Source organism: Microtus ochrogaster, linkage group LG8 (assembly GCF_000317375.1).
Source record: "Microtus ochrogaster isolate Prairie Vole_2 linkage group LG8, MicOch1.0, whole genome shotgun sequence".
Classification (NCBI taxonomy): domain Eukaryota; kingdom Metazoa; phylum Chordata; class Mammalia; order Rodentia; family Cricetidae; genus Microtus; species Microtus ochrogaster.
In genome coordinates, this window is record NC_022033.1 from 21,451,857 (window position 1) to 21,472,460 (window position 20,604).

Sequence of the window (20,604 nt, forward strand, 5' to 3'; positions counted from 1 at the left end):
TTTGCTTTTTTGAGATAGGGTCTTACTATGAAGCTCTGGCTGGCCTTGAAATTGCCATTTACTAACTTCAAATTCACAGAGATTCACTTGCCTCTGCCTCCCACATGCATTTGGGCATTAATTTGTTTTGTTACATTTCCTTGTTTGCTGTGTGTGGGCATGTATGTCACGGCACACGTGTGGCAATCAGAGGGCAACGTGTAGGAGTAAGTTCTTTCCTTCTACCGTATGAGTCCTGGATTACATGCCAGTTGGAACAGTGGCAAGTCTAGTTCTATGGAGCCAAAGACCAAGTCTTCAAGTCGGGCATGCCCAGTTAACTATTAGCAAAACAACAAATGAGATCTATTTCATGCATATTGCTAAGAGGCTTCACCAGAAAGTAAAGACCCTGAAAGCTTTCAGGGATAAAGTCCAAGGGCAGAGAAGCAGGATGGTTTTGAACTTTCCATCACAAGCAATGGAAGCCTACACAGTGCCTCTAAGGCTCTGAGAGAACAGGATCCTAGTCAGCACACTTTAGTTTCCACATTGTTACACACGTGCGCATGCGCACACACTTTACACCTGAACTGTGAGCTCTGAAGGGCATGCCGAGCATCTACAAAGTGCTCTCAGAATAAAGTTTAGTCCAGAAAAGTGGGACAAAGACCATGCAGTCAGCGTGAAGTGCCCATGGGGAAGAGCCAAGGGCAGTGCTGAAGAACAGGAGAAGGCCTGTAGCTGGAAACAGACCCAGGGAACCAGGAAAAGTAGAAAACCCTAAGAAATCAATACTTAGTGACTTCATTTTAGAGAGAAACTAAACACAATCACATTACAAAGAAGAAATGTGCAGAACAGGCCAGGGCACGGCCACTGGAGCACGAGCTGGCTGCCTTCTGTCAGACACTTGTGGCTCTCTGATCTCTGCCACTGGTTTGATTTTTTAAAGGTGCATCCTTATTAAATGTATCAGGTACACGCCTCACACACCTCAGGAGTTCCCTGCCCCAAAGGTGGGTGTGACATCAAAGCTGGGAACAGGCACAAAGAGCAGTAAAAACAGACTCCACCAGCGCCCTCTGAATCATCAAAGGTGTTCTCAGAATATATCATCAGGGCCACTGGGACAACCTATCTGTATTCTGAAGATCTGTCCTTCCTGAATCTTCAGTTAGGAACAAATTGGGAAGCTAAGCTCTGGCAGAACTTGGTCAGTACAGGGTGATGGCCTAAAGGTTCTTAGAGGCTGCCTCCACCTGCCATGCCCTGATTCAGACTCCCTGGATACCTCCAGTCCCTTTCCCATTATCCCCTTCTGTTTCGATAGTGCTAGTGGATGAACCCAGGACCTCCTACATGCTAGCTCAGCACTACTGCAGGCAATCCTTGCCAGAGGCCATTTCTTAGCTTCTTTCTTTTTAAGTATGCACAGTATTGACAGAAACTAAGTGGAAAAGCAGAAACTTCTGTCTCTGCATTTATAGTTTCCTCCTGCTGGGGGCCAGGTAAGATGTACCTGGTGGGCAGTAAGCACTCAATAAAGAGTGGGGAAGGTGTAATTAGGGTGGCAGCTTTGTGTCCAGCACTTCATCAGGGCCTTTCCACTAATTCCCACAGTCAGTCCTCACAAGGTGCTTACGCAGCTAGAGATGAAGATCAGAAACAGGCGACTGAGCTGGGATTCTGTGCTGCTGAGCCCACAGCCTGCACCACAGGCAGCTACAATCACCATAATCACCATAATGTCCATGAAGGGAAGAGGTCAGGTTAGGCAGGTGGAAAGAATGAACACCCAGAGGCAAGCTCACAAAAAGGCCCAAGAACAGAGCCTATTCTCCTCCCTGAGAAGCTCTGAGGCTGGCTTGACACCAGATACCCAGGGGATCAACCTTGTAAGACCCACCTTCTTCAGAGAGGTTGTTCTCTTTGGTCTCCTTGTCCATCTGGCAGCACCAGCCTTCCAGTCTCTCTGTTTCTGCCTGAAGGAGCTTCAGGAACCAGTAGCCATCCCTGCGGCAGGCCCCGGGCTGGGCTGGCTCTGCTGGGGAGCTGGAGGAGGTCTCCAGCCAAGGGTCAGGTGGGGGCAGCGAAGACGCCTCCAGGGCAGGGTCGCTGTTATCTCCATAGGAGAGGTTGCGCTTGATCTGGGCAATCTTGGGGGCCTGTCGGGGGCCAGCATCAATGCTGATGGAATTGGGGTGTGGGGTACAGTCTGGGAGACTCCTCTCAGATGACTTACAGCTGGAGTCATTGGCATCCTGGGTATCGGAGTCAGTGTCCCGACGGGAGGACATGCTGTGAGAGGGGACGCTGCTTCTGTGGGGGCAGGGTGGGGACAAGAAGGAGTGAGTCACCAAGAGGGTCAGAAACCAGAGGCCACCTGACCTGGACACACGGGGAGACAGAGAAACGGATGCATCATCTGCTCACCATGCGCCTGAAGCGGGTCCCACAGCCCCCCGCTCATTCTCTGCTCAGCCCTTGCCACCCTGCCCATGCCCACACGCGCACACACACACAAGGACAAGGTCATAAGGTTGTCTGTTTACTGCAGTGGGGCTAGGAAGACCACCAACATCAGGGGAGCTGGGGGCTACAGCCCAGCCCAGGCTTGTTCCCCTTAGGGTGACTGGTCTAGAGCAAGTGCTCATGTGTCCACCCGCTTGCCCTGCCCAGCCCCCACACCTGAGCCACCACCCACACCCACACCCAGCTTGGTTATTAGAAATCCAGCAAGGAGAAGTGGGTTAGGGAGAGCGGGAGAGGTGAGGGCGGAGGGAGGGAGAGGAGAGGGGAATAGCAGCCACCACACCTCTGTCCAACTTACCGCCAGTCGTCCTCTACCTGAACCCCGATGGACTGGAATTTGGTAGCGGGACTGGGCTCCTCTTTTGGCACTGGCTGAATGCAGTCAACCTTATTGAAGGACAACGACAGCAACGGCACGGAGACAAAGACAAGAATAAAAACAAACACCACACTTGCTGCTGAAATTCACATTAGTGGGACGACGCAAACAGACATGTGGACGGACAGACACGAGGCATGCAGACACTGCACGTGGGCCCAAGTAGGGCCAGATTAAGCCGGGCACTGCTCATTCGCGCAGAGGCGGGAGGGGATGGAGATGACTGGCTTTCCCTACTCTGAGGAGGGCGCCATCACATCGATCGCTTTGGGTCCGTTGTCCTCCGAGAGGTGGGAACCGCTCCTTCTAGTCCTCTCCTTTACACGATCAGAGAGAAAAAAAGGACGACGGGAGAGAACACACACAAAGCCACAGCCGTTATCTGGTGTAGTTGAAGCGAGGGCTGTCTGGAGGCAAAGATAATTCCCCTAACCCTGCTGCGGCCTGGAAGGGGAACTGTGAGCACCTGTACTCAGTGCCAATCACAGACAGTTCTCAAACCCAGAACCCAGAGCCAGCGATGCTATGGGATCCTGTCCCTGGACTTGTCATACTTGCTTTGTAAAGGGGAGGAAATATGACAACACTCATGCCCTGGGCCCAGCCATGGAGCAGCCAGCTAAGCCCACCCATCAAGGCTCCAATACAAGGGGGAGCTCACACTTGACCTGGGGCTTGAGGTGTCAGTCTGGGAAGAAAGTCTCAGAGGCTGGGGTTCTAGGCTCAGGAGTCAGAACAGCTTTCTGGATTAGGAATAAAGTTATTTTCTTTGGCAAGAGCCAGCTCGGGAAGCACAGCTGTCTCCAAAGACAGTGAGTGAGAGCGTGGGTGGAGTCAGGTGAAGGAGGTGCTCAGAAGGCTCTCAGAGTTCCTTCCCCAAGTGTAACATTCTCATTAAAGGACTCAAAGCTTCTCCTTACCTTCTAAGAGGGAAAGAGAATCTGGTTTGGCCAACAAGGAGGTGGTCCTCCCGAACAAAGACATGGTGGTCAAAAAGGGTCAAGGGTCAAATACTGGGCAACTTCTATGTTCAAAAGAGGCCATGGGGGCAAGTGCTGGTACTCCTGAAGAAACCCAGCTGGAAGCCAGGGGGGATCTGTCAACTTCCTTTTAGTACACAGTGGGAGGTGGGGGGGGAGGACGGATGTGGAAGGCCAGAGCCGTTTCTTGGGAACCCAGGCAAAAATAAGGAACTGTCAGCATTTTTTGTTCTGTCCAGGCTCCCTCTGCATCCCTCACTCCTTTTACATTTTAGTGTTTTATCGTCAACCTGATCGCATCCACTCACTCCTGCTGCTGAGGACATTCCTGTAGCCCTAATGCTGCTGCAATAGATCTCACCTTGTTGTCGACCCTCCTGCTGGCTTGGAAGTGGTCTTCCATTTCCCCACACCCCTGACCCCATCTTCTACTACAGCTGGCCTTGCCTCCCTCACTGCATTCTACTGTCGTCTGGAGGTCCAGCAGCTAGCAGAGGACTCTCTGGATTTGGATCAGTTCTTAGAAACTGCAAGGCTGAGCTCAATTTGCCTCACTCGGCTAACAGAAGACAGACACCTGAAACGGGGTACTGCCAGGCAGTGGAAGGTAAGCTGGATACCATGGATTTAAGTATACAATAGATTTGGCTTCTAGATGGAACTTGGGGCTTGGGCCACAGGGCAGTCCTGCCTATCTGGACCCTTTTTTTATGAAGGGAGGCATAGAGATTGCCATCACACTTCTCACTTCACCATGGTCTGGTGCTTTAAGAGACCTACCTGTCCCCAAGGCCTGAGTGGGCTCTGGGTCAAGTTCCCCTTGAACAACCCCCATGGCTCAAGGGCCCTGGTCCCAGGCTTCTAGCCCATCAGCGTCTATGCTCCACGATGCTCCCGCTGCCAAGCGGGGCCATGGCTTCCGTATCAAGCTGACCTTGGATTAGAGAACTGTTAAACCAGCCCCACCTCCCATGGATTTTCTGGCAGGGCAAAGGATGAAGTGGACAGACAGACAGTGGACAGCAAACAGTGTACAGGAGCTTGCTGGCTGAGTGTAACTACATTCACTGGGACAACCCACTAGAGGATCAGAAACATGTCCACAGGTATGGACCCACAGCATGGGTGGCTGGATACAAGCGAGTGTGGCTACAGGCAAAATTTAATTGGACCATTTAGGGCAGATGCCCCCGAAAAGACAGACAAAACACTTCTTCCTGGGAGACCTAGTGGGCCTCCATTAGATGTAATTACACACAGGCCGGTGCACAGAGTGGACGGAAGACAAAGCAAAAAGGACCCCTACTTGTATTCCTATCGACGACAGTTTCCTTTTGGGGATGGCCTCAGAATGGGACTCAGAGCTCGTCAGTGTTCCTTGTTCACTCTTCAGAGTTGCATGCTTAGGGGGTGGCTCCGGAGCTTCAGGGCCTGGGCTGATTCCACCACGTGTCACGCTGGGTGGTCGGGTACTGCTGTCCAGGCTATCTGATGAGTTGCTCAAGCCGGACTGGCTTGTCACTTCACTCTTGTGGTCTTGACTGTCCAGGTAGGTGTCCTGAGCAGACTCGGTACTGCTCTGGACAGTGACTGAGATGAACGGCTTTGATGTAGTACGTGGAGGGACCGGTGGTGGGGTCTTCTTATAAGCCACGAGGCATGATGAACCTGCAGATGGGCAAGAAGAGGGCAAGATGAAGGTGAAGCCTCTAACCCGTAGAGGCCCTGCCTGACTTGGCCAAGCTCTGACCTTACCAGAGGATTCTGAAGCAACAGAGTGAGAGTCACACACAGCAATGACCAATACAGGTGCATAGGTCCTGTCTACCCTCTTGCAAGGCCAAGTCTAGTGGGGAAGCAATATTACTTGAAGATGCTCTCCACAAGGCTGTGACAAAGCATGACCAATGTCAAGAGGAGGCAGTAACAACAGAGGAACTTATCTTGCCTTCCCCAGGTCACTCTGTGACCCTTTGGGTCCTGCAGCTTCTTAGCCTTTTTTCTACTTTCCTTCCCCACTCCTTCTGTGTGAACATTCTGCCCATCTGACAAAAAAAAAAAAAAATACATAACACTTTGCCATTCTCACCCACTCATTCCTACAAAGCTTCCACCATGCCTGATCCTTCTATCTGTTCCTGCTAAGATTCAGGAAAACAGGCATTGCCAAAAGTCTGAGTCAGCTGGGGCTGGCAGCAGCAGGGCACACATCAGCACAGGTTAGTGCTCGCTTCCTAGGCTGCACTGTCTGGAACCAGATGAATTCCTCCAGCAGCGCTACATCTCAACAGGGACCTTTCTCAGTCCGTCCTTCTAAGTGTCCTCTCCTACGAGGGCACACCAAACAAGCCCCTATCCAGGTCGAGTGCCCTCTCCTATAGAGACCCAAGCCAGCCCCTCCAAGGGAGTAGCGGTTACTCATCAAAGAGATGGTACCCACTCAATAACAATCCACAAATAAGGCCCAGAGCCACAGAGGCTGGAGAAAGCCCTCTCTCTGCCAGTAGAGAATGCCACTGTACAACCTGAGTTATGAGAAAGTGGCACAGTCAAACACTAAGGCTGTGGAGAAACTGAGTGACACATACAACCACCTTGGAAAAAGGATTGGCATTTTCTTATAAAATCAGACATGCAATTATCACACAACTCAGCAAGAATAATCAGGCAAGTAGCATAAAGAAATAAACATGCAAGTTCAGGCAATTCTCTCTGTAAAGCCCAGAAACTGAAAACAAGTAGCTAAGTGGTTGAATGGTGGCACATCTATACTATGGAGTACACTAGGGAGTGAGAAGAAATGAATTAAGCCACATGACGACTTAAATGAATCTCATGTCATTTGTGTCTAGTGGGTGAAGCATTCCCTCAAAGTTTCACAGTGAATGACTATTTTTATAACATTTTTGAAATGACCAGATTTTTTAAAAATGAGAACAGATTAGCAACTGCCAGGGCAGAGGGTATACCCAGGGAGAAGACAATGGGGAAGACAGGAGGGAAGACAGTAAAATGAACTCCCACACACGTGCAGTGATGGAATTGCTCAGTGCCGCTGCAACCATGGCATCATTAAAGGAACTTGCATATGAGAAGAAACTGCACTCACTGAACATAGACAAGAATGAGCACACTAACAGGGAAATCTGTAAGACGGGTGGTCTGTGTCTTTGCCAGCACCCTGGTGTAAGATCCATGGAAACTGGCTACAGGGCAATACAGGTTACCTTCTCTATTGTTTCTTGCACATAAACCTGCAATCAAGTGAGTTAAAACTTAAGACGAGTGTTGCTAAAGCAGCAGAGACTACAGCAGCAGTGTCCAGGAGACTGGTGACTGGTGATATGCCTAAGCGTTTGCACTCAGTTCTTATTTCCCACTCTCAAACTTCCCAGCTCTGCTCAGGCCTCTGGAGGAAACAGGACTTCCTCGCATACACTCACCTGCAGTCTCTGTCACTAAATTAAGGGGAGATCACTGAGGATGTGGGGGATAGCTACATTTCTGGGTTAAAAGAAAGACCATAGGAGAGGTAGGAGGAGGGGCAGGCTTTACTACACAGGCTGACAGATTAAAGTTGGCTTTGTGGCTCTATAAGGTGGGGTATCAATCATACCCACTTTACAGATGGGTACATGCACCTCAGAAAGGCTGGAGAATGTGCCCAGAGTTAGCAGTACTCAGTGGCAACCACACTTACTGGACTGTGCAGCCCACCTCACTGTTTCCCAGGCCTTGGCACCCTCCCAGCTGGGCACAGAGGCATAGGCATATCCAAGCCCAGATCCTACTGCTAGGGCAGGAAGGATCAAGACTGAAGGCAGGGACCTGACAGGGCAGGAGTTTGCTTTCTGGGCTTTCCAGTGTCCTCATCTATCTGGTACTTCCAACTGGCAACAGCACACCATATTCACACAGTCCTTGGCAAACTCAAAGCATCCCCGCCCTACACTCTTACTCTGGGATAGATGCACCACTGTGACTGAGGGCAGGAGTTCTCCTGCTTGTCTCAAGTTATTCTATTCTGGTAAGGGTCCAGAAGCCAGGAAGCAGCATGAACCAGACAAGCCCAGGTTCAAATCCTGTTCTGCCATTCACCAGTTGTGAAGCAGTCACCTTGCAGAAAAGGAATGATGACATAGGCTACATCACAGAAGCCAGGCCATGGCCCAGCATGGAATGGTCCTACTAGCATCTAGGAAAGAGGAACTAGGTCAGATTCATAAGTTCCCAGCTACAGGGTCTGTGACTAGTATGGGGAGACAGAGGGTTCCATAACAAGATGAACATACAGGGCAATTACTAAAATCAATGCTATCAGAGCACAGCAGACAGGGCTGACTTACTAGGCTTTCAGGAATGGGAATGCCTGGCCTAAGTCCCAGAGGAAGCAGGTTTCAGTGATGGTGGTGGTGGGTTTATGCCCAAGATTGGCACACTGAAGGCAATACTATGAAAATGCCAAGAACTCACCTCTTAAGGGGAGGGAACAACTCAGAACTAGACAGGGTCCTTGTCATCATTTGTATGGTGGAACAGATACTATGTATGGTGGTTGCAAAAATGTGCTGTCTCCCAGGAGATGAGGGTTCTACTACAGCCAGGAATCGAGAAAGGAGACAGAGTTCTAGCCTAGCTCTCAGGGTTACAGAGGGCCAGGGTCTGCCTGAAGAACACGAGGCCTGAATCCTGTCATTAGAGGGAGAATTAATGTGTGAGAGGCTAGACCAAAGGCAGTAAGGACTGGACAGACAGATAACAGAAAAAATGAATTATCTTGGATTTGTCTCTGGGATATAGGCCCCAGCTAAATAAGGGCTAAGACTAGCAGAGAGGACTTGGGACTCCTTAGGGGGAAGGCATACCTCTACTGGGCCCTGACCTCACACTTCTCTCATTTCTCTCATGTGAACAGAGGCTAGAGCCTGACCTTTGCTACTGCCAACACCTCATTCTGGCCACCTCTCCCACAACAGTTCCTTGTGTGTTCAAGTGTCACTTCCTTTTCTTTCGTCACCTTTCCCACCTTTAAGGATTCACTCGTCACTTGCGATAGGCCAAGGGCAGTAGTGGGAATTCTGTTCTGGCATAGGCTCAGGATAATGACTCAAGGACTGAAGGCTGACAATAAACAGCTGTTGAATAAGAAAATGAACCTCATTATTGTTACCCAAATTCCACAACTGCCAAAAATTAAGATTTTTTGTTCAGGTTAAGTACATGCCCATACCGTAATCCTAGAACCTGTTTGAATTCAGGGATGCTCCAAGTTCTATGTAGGCCTGGCTAACACAGTGGGTTCCAGACCAGTAAGGGCTCAGAGTAGAGTTACCCTCTTTCTTTGTGGGTAACATTACTTGCTGTGTAATCATGAAGACCCCATAAAAGCTGGGCGTGGCTGCATGCTCCTGTAACCTCAGTGCTAGGGGTAGGAGAGACAAGAGAATGGAAGGGCTCATGGCCTCCAGCTTACCCAGACTGGCAATGTGGCTCGGTGGGTAAAGGTGCTTAAAGCCAAATGTAAGAGAGAACTAACTCCCATAGTTGTCCTCTGGCTTCCACACGCACACTGTAACATGTGCACACACACTAAATAAATGTAATAAAAAAAATGAAACAGAACAAAAACAAGAGAGCCTGGTCCAGCATGCCCGATTCACAGAAATAAGGAGAAAAGAACAGGACACCTGACATCTTCCTCTGGTCTCCACACTGCACATATGTGTGTGCGTGCACACAAACAAAAATATACATATTAAAATTAGCCAGGCATGATGGTGCACGCCTTTAATCCTAGCACTTGGGAGGCAGCGACAGGAGGATCTCTGGGAGTTTGAGGTCAGCCTGGTACGAAGAGAGTTCCAGGACAGCCAGGGCTGTTACACATAGAGACCCTATATCAGAAAAAAACAAAACAAAACTAAAACCAAACCAAGCAAAACCTTAAAGAATAAAATTTAATGGTGAGGAGGTGGCTCAGTAGGTAAAGGGCTTGCTCAGCAAACACTGGGACTCAATTTGGAACCGATTCCAGGGGATTGTTGGCTAGTCAGTCTAGCTCAAATGTAAGTCCTGGTTTCAGTGGGAAAGTCCATTTCAATAATGAGGAGAGCAATAAAGGAAGACAATTGATTCCAGCCTCTGGCATCCATTTATCTGCACGTACTGATTTGGCCCAACACATTAGTCTTCAAGGTTCTAAGAGCCTTCCTGATTCAGGACGCTGTTTTGGTCCCCACTAACCTTTCTCTATGGCTTCCACTCCTCCCACTTTGCCAGTGTGCCTCCTCCAAACATACCACACTTTCAAGTGATTTACAAATGCCTCTTCCAGACGGAACCTTTCTCCATCCTTGCACTTCCTGGCCTATCAGCTCCTCCACCCTGTGTCTTCCCTCTTTCCATCAACTGCAACACTCAGGGTTAGGGTTGTACTCATGTTTAATCATGGTGCTTGTGTGTTGGTGTCCAGTGCCTAGCCTAGAGGCTGCAAAGGTACCATATATCAAATCAACTTCAGAGGGAGGCAAATGGCCTAGAGACCTAAGAGGTTAGAACTGAGAAGCATAGCTCTGCTTTCTCACAATTGATTGCTGCCTCCCTCTCCACCCCCCCCCCCCGAAATGTTGGTATCAGGGTTTACAACATAGTTTAAATGTTCACCAACTAACTCTTGGTTCATTACTGGAAAGTTCTGACTTTCCCTGAGAAGTCTGGGAGTGAGCACCCTTTCAGTATAACTGTCTGAGGACCCTTGTACTTAACTTCAAAGAGTCTGCTAAGCCACAGCAAAATGATTCATATATACCCCCAACCACATGCTTCCCTCCCACCACTCAGCCATGCAGGCCCCTCATGCCAAGGCAGAAGCCAATTTGCAACACAGTCTCAAAGTAGTTAGCATTCTTGTCCCTCAGCACACAAAACCTCATTTCTTTGAAGTAGGTGACCAGAGTATTTCATTTCTGACTTTTTGCTTCAAGATTTCATCTGGCAGGCACCGTTTAGTGGCACCTGTGTATGACTTAACCATATGGAAAGTACAGACAAGAGGATCAGGAGTTCAAAGCTAACTTCCACTACATAGCAAGTTCAAGATCAGCTGGGGTTACAATGAGACTGTCTCAAAAAGTAAAATATTAAGGATTTTACCCACTGCCAGGTCAGGTGAATGTTTCCACATTCTGCTTTTTAAAGCCAGAGTGTCTGTTAGCTAGACAGAGCATCAGACATTCAGGGTAGCTGGGACTCCATCTCCTAAGGGAGCCCACAGCAGCCCCTAAGAAGCTAGTTTCTACAAGTGCTTCGCTTGGGAGCTGGGCTAGGTGATCCCAAGGCCATTGCTTCTTCAGGCTGCTGGCTGTTGGGGCATGGTGAAGAAAGAGGAGAAAGGCCCTAGACACTTCAAGGAATGGATGACAGGAAGGAAACAGGGAACAGACCTTAGAGTCATAGGAGGCCACCCAGCTCCAGGCTCCACATGAGTAGACAGGGCTGACCTCAGACTCAAGTTCCCTTATTTCCTTCTGGTGGTGCTGCTAGGCCTGAAGATCTCACTCCTGCTCCTACTCAACAAGAGGCTGCCAATCCTAAGCTAGAACAGACATTCTCTGTGTGTTATGGCAGAAACCGCTCCAAGATGCCACCAATTTAATCCCAGGCTTCTCTCTTGTTCCTGTCTCCACCTCAGAAGTAGGGAAGCTAGAAAGAATTCTATGCAGTAAAGCCAGGATCAGGGACAGGTTACCCTCAGAGCCACTGTCCTGCTGACAGCTGCTGTGTAGCAGCACCATCTCCCTTGAGGTGTCTCAAGTCAACAACACTGGACTGACAACACCTTTCAGGCTAGTACTCTCCAGGTCCCACGATCCCCTGCGTATTAAGGAGGGGCCAAGGCACCACACGAGATGCTCTTCAACCACAGCGTCCCCAACTGCTTTCCCACCCTTGTCTCCATCTACAGCTACCCTCACCTGCATCACCCACACATTCCTGCTCCTTGGGGTTTGCCTCCTGTTCTACACTTCTTGTCCCTTTCCATCCTGCTCCCTGGAAGAATTCAACTTATGGCACGATAAGACCTTTCAATCTCAAAGGTCCAACCTACCCAGTCCCACTCAGGGACTCTGTATCTGCACCTGCTTTGGGCCTCAGTGTCCACAGAAGTCAACAAGTTACAAAGGTGTCACACAGGTGACAGTTACAAAGCTCAAGGAGCTGGCCCTGGCCCTGGCCCTGGCCCGCTCAGAAGTTATGCTGCACTCCCACAGATAATGACGATGAGGGGAACCGAGGTCAGGCCTTAGTAAGAGTTCCAGAGATGAGCTGACCCTCATGTTCAAGGATTCTTCACATCAACTCTAAGCACAAACCCTGGGGCTTTTATGGTCATTCTGACATGTATGTCTCAAGCACACAGTCCCAACAGATAGAGATGACACTGCCTTCTCATGCTGGCTCTCATCCAGCCAGCAGGAGCCCTTTTCATGCTGTTTATTGCTGCGCTCTTCATGGTTTTCTGGAAGTCTGTTAAATGAATCCCAAGTGTACTACAGAAGAAGGGCTCCCCAGTGTCCATGGGCAAGAAATGTTTCATGGGAAAAAATGTGTTAGATACACTTCATTCAAGCATAAGTCATACTGCTCTTGGCCATGAGTTCAACATTAATAAACCAATTTTATATTAAATAATGAATATTTTAGTGGAATCACACATGAAATAAGTGTACTGATTGACTGGAGAAACTGAGACCAGAGACTTAGTGTGACCCTGTATTTCACACAGGAGCCAGGGTTTGGTATTCATTGGGAACATAATTACCATGAGCAATAAGAACTGACTTCCACTATATGGTAGCTGACTAAATCCTCAAACCAAGACATGAGGCAGGCTCTATCTGTTCCTCCCCCACTTCAGAGGAGCACACATGGAAAGTACAGGCTGGGAGCACAACCCCTACGATATCACTCCGTGAGGGGTCATAAAGAAGTCATAGCCCTGACCATCCACAGAAGGGGTGTGATACTCAATGGTTTGGTGGGGAGTCGAGGTAATGACATGGGGGTGTTTTCCACTGTTCATGGGGTAAACCACTACCACTCCTGAAACCATGCTTTCTGAACAAAACAGGGTGTGCATACCTCCTGGGAGACAAACCAGGCCCTTCTGGAAGACACAAAGTTTGGATGGATGGCCAAATCACTGGCAAGGAGCAAAGCAGGATGGGCCAAGGTACAGCAGGACAGACACTGAGCAGAGCACAGCTTTGCAAAATTTAAGGTGAAGAGGGGCTGGGAAAGAGGCTAAGAGAGAAAAGAGTAGCCTCCTTTCAGCAAGGTCCTCTACTTCTCAACCCTCCTCCATGTCCACAGAATCCCTCAGAGCTGGGCTGCAATCAGAGAATCTTACAGCACATCAGACAGACTACTGTCTCCACAGCCCAGTGCACTTGGCAGGGCCACAGGGAGGTCCAAGGCCATCTCAAGTGGAATGGGTCACATGGATCTGAATCCTCTCCTCCCTCACATTAGCCTTGCTCTCCCAGAGAAGTGACCCTCCACCTCCAGAAGTCTGGGGATTTCTCCCTTCCCCCCACCAGCAAAACTCTGTCCTTCTAGGACAAAAGTTTACTTTACAGAGTCTTGCTTCTCTCCTCCCACCAACCTGAGCTTTCCCTCTCCTGCTCTATCCTTGACCTGTTCATCCTCACTAACTCCCATTCCCTGCCCAGGCACCCAAGTGGAGTGCTTCCTGAAATTCATTTCCACCACTGTATTCAATGAGCAATCTGAAGGGGCAGCATTAACCCCTTGTTGACCCTGTGCTGAGCCCACAAATCATCTAGTTCTCCTCAGAGCCCTAGCACAGTGAATGCTCTATGCCCTGGGGCTTATTTATCACCATCACCTCCAGCAGTACTAAAACAAGAGGTACAGTTTCTGAGCATGGGAATTAACCACAAATTTCCTACTGTGCACCATAGCTCTAACCACATGAACAGGTGCTGGTAAGAAGACAGTGTCAAGATGCCAGCACTCCAGCCCAGCGCCAACCTTCAATATGTACAGTCTGCCTGCCCTGGTGGGAGGTGGGGGAGGGGATGTAGACAATAAGCCCTAGCTTTTCAAATACTGGCTCACAGCTTGTCAACCTGGCTGCTAATTTCCCAGGAGCCCCGCCTACAAAGCACTGCTCGGAAAGTTTCAAAATCTACCTCACTTGGAGTGCTGACATCAAACCTCAGCAACAGGTCACAAAACCCAGGCTTTTCATAAGCCATTGCAGGCTCTGAATCCAATGAGCAAAGCCAGACGCTGCCAGGCACCGTACACCTCAATTGCTGGGCTCTCTTCATTATTCTGAATGACCAAGTGCATCCCAGAATAGAAAGGTGGTGTCAACAGGCTCATTCACTGTGCCTGGAGTGACAGGTGGTGTATTGGGTAACAGAAGCAGAAGCCAAGAACCCTGGGCAGTTGAGAAAGGGATGAAAGGAATGCAGGGCTAAATAGGGAAAACCAGTTCAGTTCAGGTCAGCAGACACAACTCTCAGTCAGGCCTGGAAGGAGAGGGCTCTCCTCAGACACAAGAAAACAGCATGTGTGAAAAATACCTTAGAGACTCTGGCTGACCACAGACATGTCTCAGGCTTCATGGCCAGAGGAAGGCCCAGGTCAGGGAAGGCTGGCCCCCTGACTTTGGGCAACACTCAGATGACATAGGCATTTCTTGAGAAAGGGATATGGTCACGCTGGAGCCTGGCAATGGGCAATCCACACAGGGAGAAGTTTCAATTTATCCCATTCCAGGAAGTGCTTGTAGAGGGGACACATACAATCACCTTGTGGGGTGACATCAGGGAGCAGGAAGTAGGTTCTGGTTCTTAAAAGGTCACAGAGCAGCAGGTAAAGGTGCTTACTCCCGAGACTGGTAACTTGAGTTCAATCTCTGAAATTCAGATTGTGGAAGGAGAGAATTGACCCCTTAAGTTATCTGTGTGCATACACACATGCACACAATGAATATTTCTTAAAAAAAAAGAAAAAGAAAAAGTGATGGCAGCTGGGGGTAGTGACTTACACCTGTAATCCCAACATTGGAGTCCTGCTGACATTTACAAAGGACCCCATCTCTGATGTGGCCCTATAGGCCCAATCTGAGAGAGGAGCTGCAGAGGGCAGGAGACAGAGGTGCAGGAACGAGCACTGGTGAAATGTCTCTCTTCAGTGCCCAAAAATCAGTGTGAGGTCCTTAAACTTCCCAGACAGGAGCCTATCAAGAGAAAGCAGTTCCCCCATCCCTAATTAATCCCTAATTAATGATATTAATCCACTATGCTGGGCCATAAGCCACAGAAATTGCCTGGAGGTATGGAACTCCTGGTCAGGCCCCATTCACTGCAGGCCCTGGGCTCCCTGGACTCACACCCCTCACTCTGATGAAATGGCAACTGAGAAACTGTCACTATAATGGCTTCAGGGGCCCACATAGCTGCCTCTCAATTCCAGGCACTCTAGAAACTCTACCGGCCAGAGGCCAGGCTGAGGGTTCAGTCCCCTGCCCCTGTGCCCACACAGTGCACTGCTGGCACTGGTATCCCTCCACCTTTTCCCAGTATACTATTTCTGTCAAGTCACAATAATCACACCTCCAAGTCCCTGGACTATCCTTGCCTGCAACACCCTTCTAGTAAGGAGGGCACCCTTGTGTTCCTCCCTCAGAGTCACCTTGCGGTCTCCCCAGGTTCCACCCAGGCTCTGCTCCCAGGCCAGCACCCCTGTTTGGGTAAATACAGGCCTTTGATGCCATTCTGGATTTGCTGGCCTATTTATTGCCTTAAGCCTTTAGACCCCGAGTTTCTTGTAGATGGAGACCTGTGGTTTGCATTCCTCTGGCTCCATCTCAGGCCTAGGAAAACACAGGTAACAGAATCAGAGAGGTGCCATAGTGGGCAGAAGCCAGAGTTGCAGGAATAGTGTCATCTCTGTGTCTCTCCCTCATGCTCCCATAGCCTCTCTTACCTGAGCTACCTTCCCAGCACCTCTGAAATCAGCACAGTGACATCTGGGAAGATTGCTTTCAAAGGTCACGGTATGAGGTTCTTGAACTAAATCTTATAATCTGACCCCTTAAGATGTTTTTACCATCTTCCCTTATGCCGCTAAGGAAAAAAATCAAGGTTCAGAGAGGTTGAGGAATCTGTTCAGCATTACACAGCAAGTCATGTTCTATCTGCTAAGTATAAGCCCTGCAGTATTTGTCAAAATCCAACTTCATGGCATCCAGTTTTACAAATAGTAAAAATACCAGCTGTTGTCAGCAAGACAGGTAAGTTTGAATTTTTTGTTTTTGTTTTTTTTCCAAGACAGGATTTCTCTGTAGCTTTGGAGCCTGTCCTGGAACTAGCTCTTGTAGACCAGGCTGTTCTCGAACTCACAGAGATCCAACTGCCTCTGCCTCCTGAGTGCTGGGATTAAAGGTGTGCGCCACCACCTGGCAAGACAGGTAGGTAAGTTTGCCCTCCCTTCCAACAACAGCAGGACGATAGCAGAGTGCTTTCAGAACCCAGGTTGCACCCCAGGGACCTCAAGAAGGTAGATGGTACCTGAAAGCTTCTACCCTTCTAGGAGGTGTTCTGCCAACACTGTCCCAAGGCTTTTGGCTATCCTGCTAGACCCTTCTACTCTCACAAAGAGACCTGTGACATCACTTGCCTCTTGAACAGTCCCTTCCCCTGCTAGGACTGCTATCTATCTGGAAACACAGGAAAATGCCCAAGTTGGGGATAACACAGGTCCTATTGGACATGCTACACCTGGTGGACTGGTTTTTCATGTGTTGAGAAGGACCCTAACGTTGTATCCCTGCTCAGTGGGAAGGCTGTGACTGAGCTACCTGTATTGGGTCCAATATGAACAATAGCTGCCAAGGATAAGGATTGGGAAAATGATCACTGTGGAAATAATGTAGGATGATATTCCTATGGCAGAGTCACCGTCCCTGATCTCCTACCAGAATCTTTACCCCACCCCATACACTCCCATCAGTACGACCAATCCAGGAGTTTCTAAGGCAATGTCTCACAGCCAGCAAGATAGAAAAACAGCTTCTTGCTCCCTAGTCCAGGTTTTCAAAAGATTGGTCAACAAAAAAAATACGGAGAGGGGCAATTCAAAGGGCAGGCATGGCTGGGTTTCAGTCAAGTTTGGAGTTATATGATATGACTTGGGCAAGTCATCTTACTTCTTAAATGCCACCACTTCCACAAGGTAGAAACCAGGAGCCCCGATTACTTTGCATGTAACACATCTGGATATTGAGCTACATTCTTAAGGATGAAAAGATAAGTCCATTATATTTTGTTTAACTTATTCTGGAAAGTACTGTCCCTTCCCAAAGGAAACATTGACACAGAGGGATAGACATGGCTCAGATCCTACTGCAAACAACTGAAGAATTATGTCTGGGGCCCTCCCCATCTCATGATTCTGCTCCCACAAAGGTATTTGTGTGTCAGGCTTTCCACAGACTCTGGGGAGGACACTCTTCCAGGGAGCAGCAGGCCTTTACCAGTTCTGCTGGAACCCAGCCGTACACAAATAGCTCTGCAGGGTGCAAGGAGATTTAGTCACCACCATGGGAGCTAATTATTCACAGATCCCCTTGCACCCTACTTTTCAAATCTCTCTCTCTTATACCTAAACTTTTAAAATGCTCATTTGGGGATGGCAACTTTGCCAAAAAAGAATCAGAAACATTCTGTTTTGGCTTTCTTAATCAAAGGCAGTATGTCAGGTAGAAAGAGCAGTGAACCAGGGCTTCAACTCCTGACTAAGCTGTATGATTTTGGACAAGTTACTTTACCTCTCTGTTCCTTCATCACTGAAAGCAGCACCTGCCTCCCTTAGCAACAGGGCACTACGAAGTGTGTAGTGCACTAAAGAAAGTTACCAATAATGTGGGAATACTGAAATGATAACGACTTAGGAAAAACAGTAAGTAGATCTGCAAGTTTTTGTATTTTTCATTTTTATTTTGTTTTTAAAAGTAGGGTCTCAGTGTGTAACTGTGACTGGCCTAGGACTTGCTATGTTAACCAGGTTGGCCCTGAACTTGAAGAGAGCCTCTTGTCTCTGGCTGCTCTGCAGTGCTGGGATCATAGGCATGTACCTCCATACCTGGTTTGAAAATAAGACAAACTCTTCTTCTGTCATCATCGCACAAGTACACTTCGGGACCCTGGGCTCTCACAGGAAGCAAAAAATGCTGCTCACCTCAGAGCTAACTAGGTTTACTTACTCATTTAGACGTGCCCAGCCCTTCTTCTGGTCCCTAGAAATTAGCAAGCACTCCCCCAGGGTCCCCATCCTCCTTACCCCCAGTGACATCCTCCAAGCTTCCCAAATAGGTTCCTTTCAGCACCTGTCTGACTCTCTCAACCTCTTAACACAATCATATGATATCTTGGCTATCTGTTATCTGCTTGGACAGAGTCCCCAAGCTGGACTGAAGTCAGCCTGGTTCTCTATGCCCTCCTGCCTTGTTGCTAGCCTCTGGTACTCAGTGCATAAACATTTGGAAAGCAGAGTGGAGGTAAGGCTGAGGAGGGAGCAGCTGGCTGGCTAACCGGCCCTCTCTTGACTGCTCCCACTCTAACAGCTGCCGAATAAGCTCCCAGGGTACTGTCATACAAGCCCTACCCCTTATCCCTTCTGCCTTGGCACAGGTAGCAGACACCTCCTGACTGTTGACCACACCCCTGTGCAGAATTACTGCCACGTCATGAAGCGTGGGAAGCCTGGGAAAGCAGAAAGTTCCAGGAGAATCTGGAACTCATGCACAACAGGCTCTCCATCACAGCTCACAGAAGAAAACTGCCCAGATGAGCACTCTGCAGAGACATGGCCCGGCTCTCAGAGCCAGATACTTGCCCAGAACAGATCTCTCTAGCTGAGCAGATCCTGACATCTGGAAAGCCTGCCCTAGGCTCCCTAAAAATTCTGTTTTACTTGTGCCTTCCAGCTTGGGGGAACTAAAGCCCTTCTCCTTGAGTCCTCCCAGAGCCATTTTACTAGCAAACAGGCAGCTAATGGCTGCTCTCCAAAACAGTTCACCAGTCTCTGACACCTCTCTAGGATGGGGACAAAGTCTTGGGTGTTTTAAGTCTTTCTCCTAGGTATCAGTCTGGACTCCACACCAGGCTTTGGGCCTCCTCATTACACTCCTCTCTTCTCTTGAGGGTGAGACCAATCAGGTGATAGGAGCCACTGTGTTTGTAAGCCAAGAACCTGATAGGTCTGAACTACAGGTTTGCCTGAACCTAGGGGTATGGGCCCATCACCACGCTCTGCCTTTCTGTGTTACAGGGTGTAGCCCGGGGATGTGAAGTATCAATATAATCCTTCAACAGAGGGCTTTCTGACATCTTTGCTCAGCAAGTATCCTCAGGGAGTAGATACCAACTTATACCAGAAACCTGAGTGTTAAGATACAGGAACCCAAATCCATACCACTGAAGAATAGAGCTGGGAGGACGCACCCTCTGCAGAGAAACAAACGGAAACCCTGGGAGCTTCTGAGCAGGGAAAAGCTAGCTGGAAGCCACCTATCAACCTGAGACTTAAAGAGGTGAGAAGCCATTTGAATATGGATGAACTGAACTCCAAAGGGCTCTCAGGCAAGTTGATCCTGAGAAGAAACTGCTTCAAGGCAGAGGTGGGTGCTTGCTCTTACCTTTAGGAAGAGTGAACAGCTCTGTAAAAGCTGAACTCCAAGGCTGGATTTCTTTCCCAGGCCATCCCAGACCCAGCTCTTGTTCAGCCCTGCCCCGGAAGAATGGGGTGTTTAAAAGGCAGTAGCTTTCCACCTGGGGGGCCTAATGTGGGGACCACACCCGGGAGAACTGACTTCACCAGGGCCGTCCTATTGGCCCACTCCCAGACTGCCTAGCCAGGGCGCCACCGCTGTGTATAGCCTGGCGCCTCTCCCCACTGGGCCCCACCCACGAGCCAGACCTCCGGAACACGGGTGGGACCCAGGAGGGATAGTGAGGCCTGCTCTGCACAGGTCCCCGATGCCCTCGCAGCCAGGCAGGGTTTGCAGTGTCTGCTTCCTGCTTTACTGTTTCCTTTCACTTTGGTTTTTAAACCCAAAGTAAAACTAAACAGAATGTGGGAAACAGGCAGCACTGAGGCCTGGGAGAGATGAACCCCAGCTTCTGACTGGTAAGGGTGTAAGTTTCTCCAGCTCTGCTTTCCTTCCAATTAAATGTGGAAGCTTGCCTTCCTCATCCCTGCAGTCACCGGGGGTTAAAAAGGAGCCATAGAGACGACCTATCTTGGGGGCCACCTCATAGGTGGCACAGAGACAGCCTTGTGATCTCCCTGACTACCTGTCTGCATCTGTCACCTGAGCCCTTTGTCCCACATGTATTGTGGAGATCCCAGCAACCTGGAGCAGAACAAACTTAGGAAGCTCAGCACAACCTTGGCCCCACTGCACAGAAAAGACACCACCACCAAGGGCTGCCCTGGACTGCTGAACTGCAGGCTGACCAGCCTTTTGCTGGGCCTGCCAGCAGCCCACTAAGGGTTGGCCCCAACTTCAGACCCTCTGAGGTCCCCAAAGTCACATGAACTATCTGGCTGGGACTGCTGCACTCTAAGCTGTTTTACCATATTCCCTACTGACTGGTTTGCCAGATCTTCCCAGTAGCCCAGGGAGCATGAGAA

The 20,604-nt window shown here is 49.3% G+C and overlaps 1 protein-coding gene across 6 annotated transcripts in view; it reads right to left on the bottom strand.

Annotated features, from left to right (window-relative positions):
* The window catches only part of Dlgap4 (DLG associated protein 4), a 148,772-nt gene that overhangs the window by 11,610 nt on the left and 116,558 nt on the right, over positions 1–20,604 (bottom strand). For 5 of the 6 annotated variants that reach the window (XM_026787208.1, XM_013352167.2, XM_013352165.2 and 2 more), the window contains 3 exons: positions 5,180–5,541; positions 2,813–2,901; positions 1,889–2,301 (listed from right to left, as the gene is read on the bottom strand). In XM_026787208.1, coding sequence (XP_026643009.1) covers positions 1,889–2,301; positions 2,813–2,901; positions 5,180–5,541 — 864 coding nt within the window. Of the gene's footprint in view, positions 1–1,888; positions 2,302–2,812; positions 2,902–3,130; positions 3,211–5,179; positions 5,542–20,604 lie in introns of all 6 variants that reach the window. The other variant, XM_013352166.2, reaches the window with a different exon arrangement.